The sequence below is a fragment of the Diaphorina citri genome, unplaced genomic scaffold (genome assembly GCF_000475195.1).
Source record: "Diaphorina citri unplaced genomic scaffold, Diaci psyllid genome assembly version 1.1 scaffold2618, whole genome shotgun sequence".
Lineage (NCBI taxonomy): Eukaryota > Metazoa > Arthropoda > Insecta > Hemiptera > Psyllidae > Diaphorina > Diaphorina citri.
In genome coordinates, this window is record NW_007380036.1 from 39,571 (window position 1) to 44,035 (window position 4,465).

A 4,465-nucleotide genomic window follows, 5' to 3' on the forward strand; every position below is an offset into this window, starting at 1 on the left:
CAAAAAGTTTGCCGATAGAGTTGACTTTGGGAAGCTTTTTCAATTCATTTCTTTTCCAATTGGTGTTGCCCAAGGATTCAACCATGACAACCAGGGGGAGTCGTATCCACAATTCCACATATTGTCCATTGACAATAAAGCCAACTAGAGAAACCAAAAACAGTTTTTAAATGAGTGAAAAGACAATATGCAGGTTTAGTTGGTACCAGAAAAAGTTTTAAAAATATTTCAATAACATTCAGAAAAAGGCTGTCACATTCTTCTTCCTGTCCTGCCTTTTTCCACTGTTAAATAGGGCGTTTCTTGTCAGCCTCTTCCATGCAGCCCTGCTTGTTGGGTACCTGTTCACAGTAAAGAAAATGAAACATCCCAAATTGTTGCAGACCCAGTGTACCTACTACAGTGGAACTCTTGTGAAACAACTAAAAATCTAGTAGATAAATAAATATTCTAGTCTTCAGATTCAAGTTTAGATTGGCGCAATATACGGTCCACAAGAAACCGGTAACCCGTCCTGAATATGAACCACGCCGACCGTTGCTCAACTTTAGGTTCCAAATCAGAGTTCTTGGACTAAGGAATCTGGTTGGTGATCTTTCCGCCAACCAGATTGCTTCGAAGAGTTAAACTTGACAAGTTTAAACACGTTTATGGTCTTGGCCATAGGACTTAATCACAATGGCAATTAAGGACTAAACCAGTCACTAACTTCAAACTTAAATCTAATTAACGACTTATGCCGATGGTTTACCATTTCGCATAATCTCGGGACTGAGGGCAAGCTAGGGGTAGGGATTGCCACTCAATCCCGCTGTGTCTCTTCTCGCCCATCTGGACATGGAGGCATACCACGGGATGGGCGATGCGTAAGACACAGGCCAATGAGTCTAATGTTAGCGAGTTCTTTTCATTGCTAAAAAAATAAAAATGGCGAGTTGAAACACTCTTTTTTTTTCAACCTCAGTTTAATTACGGAAATGGCAAGCCCTGAGGTCTTACAAAGTATAAAAAAAAAAAAAAGACTTTGTACAGATTCTTAAGAGTATAGTTAGTAGTATACATAAAATCGAAGTCATTGTAGTGTCTCTAACAACAGTTTAAAGGCAAAAGTAGAGGACAACTCTACCCAATGCAAGGGGACAAAAGGCACCCTATACACATGATTTGTCGTAAAGTTATGGTGGATTTCACCAATGACTTAATCAGAGATTTCACTAATGGGAAAATTTTCAATGGTCCAAAAAGAAGTTTTTAATGATCCAAACATTAGTTTTTAAAAACTCCTCCTCTTTGAATCACTAAAAACTCGTTTTTGGATTATTAAAAACTTTTTTTCACGATAGAAAATTCTTCCATTACTTAAATCTCTCATTAAGTCATTGGTGAAATCCACCATTAGAATGTTAAAATGGAACATTGGTTCAGGTGTAATGTAGATATTACATTAATATAACATAATATTCGGGCATGGTATGTAGAAATGCACCCTTTCGCGGACTTGAAGAGATGTCAACTTTGTAAAATGAACAACCTCCAAGTGGGTACACCGGAGGCCCGGGTTCGATTCCCGGCCAAGTCGGAAGTTTTTTGGTCCCGGGTTCGATGCCCGGCTATGTCGAAGTTTGCTTGGAATACGGGGTGCACTCAGACATTGCCATTAGAAAAAAATAATTCACAGCCAGTTGAAAAAGAAATATTACTTAAAAACTAATTCTTAAATTCTAGAGTAAAGTCAATTACACTTGGCAATAGGATAATGTTTAACCGAGGCCTAGCGCTTACAAGGCAGACGGGCTGCCCTCCAAGAGAACTAGGCTGACAGTGGCGCTTCAATCATATGGTTCTCAATAATGTCTATCTGATTTTATCAAGCGTGCGAACGTCAAGAGTTCGAAAGCGCCGCCCAGCCTATGTTACACGAAATAGTGTGTTTCATGGTTTTTCGTCATTTTCACATGTTGAACGAACAGATTGAATTCCAAGTTGCCAAGTACAATTGACCCTGTTTTATTTTCCGTAAGAGGGGGTAGTCAGTGGCATTGTATTGTAAGTGAGCTAGGATCTGACTCATGAGTAGTCCACCGAAAGAGAGTAGTTCTTTCTCTCAACTCACTCACTCTTTACACATCTTTATAAAATGATGGAACATTTCATTCAAATTTGATCTTATCGCCTCATGAGTAGTCCAGTGAAAGAGAGTAGTTCTTTCTCTCAACTCACTCACTCTTTACACATCTTTATAAAATGATGGAACATTTCATTCAAATTTGATCTTATCGGCATTGTATTGTAATGTAAGTGAGTTAGGATCTGACTCATGAGTAGTCCACCGAAAGAGAGTAGTTCTTTCTCTCAACTCACTCACTCTTTACACATCTTTATAAAATGATGGAAAACATTTCATTCAAATTTGATCTTATCGCTTGGCAGGGCCGGACGCACTCGCTCTGTCGGGGTGGCCCCATATTTCTCATCAACCTTCACCGTGTAGCTAACGGCCATAGGGTTATCCTCACAACCAGGGCCGGGCATATACCAAGAACCAGGGTCGGGCATATGCCAAGAACCAGGGCCGGGCATATGCCAAGAACTAGTGTCGGGCATATACCAAACACCACAGCTAGGGTTTTCAGGGATTCGGGCATATGCCAAGAACCAGGGCCGGGCATATGCCAAGAACCAGGGCCGGGCATATGCCAAGAACTAGTGTCGGGCATATACCAAACACCACAGCTAGGGTTTTCAGGGATTTCATGGTTTTTCGTCATTTTCATATGTTGAACGAACAGATTGAATTCCAAGTTGCCAAGTACAATTGACCCTGTTTTATTTTCCGTAAGAGGGGGTAGTCAGTGGCATTGTATTGTGAGCTAGGATCTGACTCATGAGTAGTCCACCGAAAGAGAGTAGTTCTTTCTCTCAACTCACTCACTCTTTACACATCTTTATAAAAGAGTCCTAGTAATGTAGGTGCTAAGGGCTAAGGCATTGGATTCATAGAGGAGCAATGTTTTGAATTTTAGAAGTGGTATTCATAGGTACAAAACCACTGAGCTACCAAGCCCTTGTAAAAATAAAAAGGACACAGAGGAAGACTATAAAATTAACAAACAAAATTTAATTCTTTTATTTTTAGGTCAAAATGAAATGTACTCCCTAGCATTGGCCAAATTTGATCTCCCTGGAGAGGCTGGCTTCCCTCTCAACTCAGTCTATGCCAAACCACAAAGTCAAAACGAGGCAGACCTTATGAAGAACTATCTGACCCAGGTAAGTAGAGGTGTATTTTATTATGCAACTTTTTTTTGATTCAACCAAAGAGTAGATCAGTGTCTAGCTAGGGGACTATAAACAGGGAGTAGACTAGTCCAAATTTCTTTATGCTATATCAATAGCGAAGGTTGAGGGCAAAGGGCATCCACTCGGAAATTTTCTTTAGCCAAACCCAGTTGGCCTCTAAGCGATCACTCTAAAGCTGATTGAGAGGCCAATGACAAACGCTGACCCCATCTGAACATGGGAAAAGGCAAAGAAGATTCAACCATAGAGATTCTGCTTTGGACGTCCACACTTGCTTCCACAGGCCACTAATGTACTTCTGCTTCCAGGTTCGTCAGGAGACAGGACTACGAGTGTGTGAGCGAGTGTTCAACACGCCTGATGGAAAGCCTAGCAAGTGGTGGCTATGCTTCTCGAAGAAACGATTTATGGACAAATCTCTCACTGCCCTGGGACAATCGTAAACTGTGATCATTGGGCTGTTCCTGAGAGAAATTTTGCAATGTGCTCTTCGTAAATATTTTCACTTAAACCAGTGGTTGAGTGGAAGAGCTCCTTGGGGAGAATCCTGTCACTTTGAAGCGAAAAAAAACGGCATTGTCGTCAAATGACGCGAGGTACCGAGCTTCTTTATGGGTTTTCGCATCAAGCTATGTTTTTCCCTGTAAAGCGTTTTGGCTGGAACCCATATAAAGTAAGATGATCAAAGGTTTTCGGCTTTTTGGTCCAGTAAAAAAATAATAATAATAAAAACTTTATAGGTACTGTGAACGTGTTACAAATTATCGGATATCAAAACTTACCTCATTCGACCATCAAGAGGTCTATATTTATTTTGATGTAAAAATCCTTTTTATTTAGTTTACTTTAGATTTTATGTTTCCTTCATAGTATTTATTACAAACAAATGTTTTTTCATGATAGAAAATTCTTCCATTACTTAAATCTCTCATTAAGTCATTGGTGAAATCCACCATTAGAATGTTAAAATGGAACATTGGTTCCGGTGTAATGTAGATATTACATTAATATAACATAATATTCGGGCATGGTATGTAGAAATGCACCCTTTCGCGGACTTGCAGAGATGTCAACTTTGTAAAATGAGCAACCTCCAAGTGGGTACACCGGAGGCCCGGGTTCGATTCCCGGCCAAGTCGGAAGTTTTTTGGTCCCGGGTTCGATG

The 4,465-nt window shown here is 40.2% G+C and overlaps 1 protein-coding gene and 1 pseudogene across 2 annotated transcripts; one reads left to right on the forward strand and one right to left on the reverse strand.

The window, feature by feature from the left end:
• Positions 1–1,284: 1,284 nt before the first annotated feature.
• On the reverse strand, positions 1,285–2,739 carry LOC113471563 (small proline-rich protein 3-like). Of its 2 annotated transcripts, XM_026830804.1 has the most exons (3): positions 2,638–2,739; positions 2,416–2,572; positions 1,285–2,272 (listed from the first exon to the last, which is right to left on the reverse strand). In XM_026830804.1, the coding sequence occupies exons 1-3, from the start codon at positions 2,715–2,717 to the stop codon at positions 2,258–2,260; spliced, it is 252 nt and encodes an 83-aa protein (XP_026686605.1). In that variant the 5' UTR covers positions 2,718–2,739; the 3' UTR covers positions 1,285–2,257. The 2 variants fall into 2 exon arrangements, with proteins under 2 accessions (XP_026686605.1, XP_026686606.1); XM_026830805.1 differs by lacking the exon at positions 1,285–2,272 and having other exon boundaries at positions 2,279–2,572.
• Positions 2,740–2,884: 145 nt separating this feature from the next.
• LOC103519236 lies at positions 2,885–4,086 on the forward strand (annotated as a pseudogene).
• Positions 4,087–4,465: the final 379 nt, after the last annotated feature.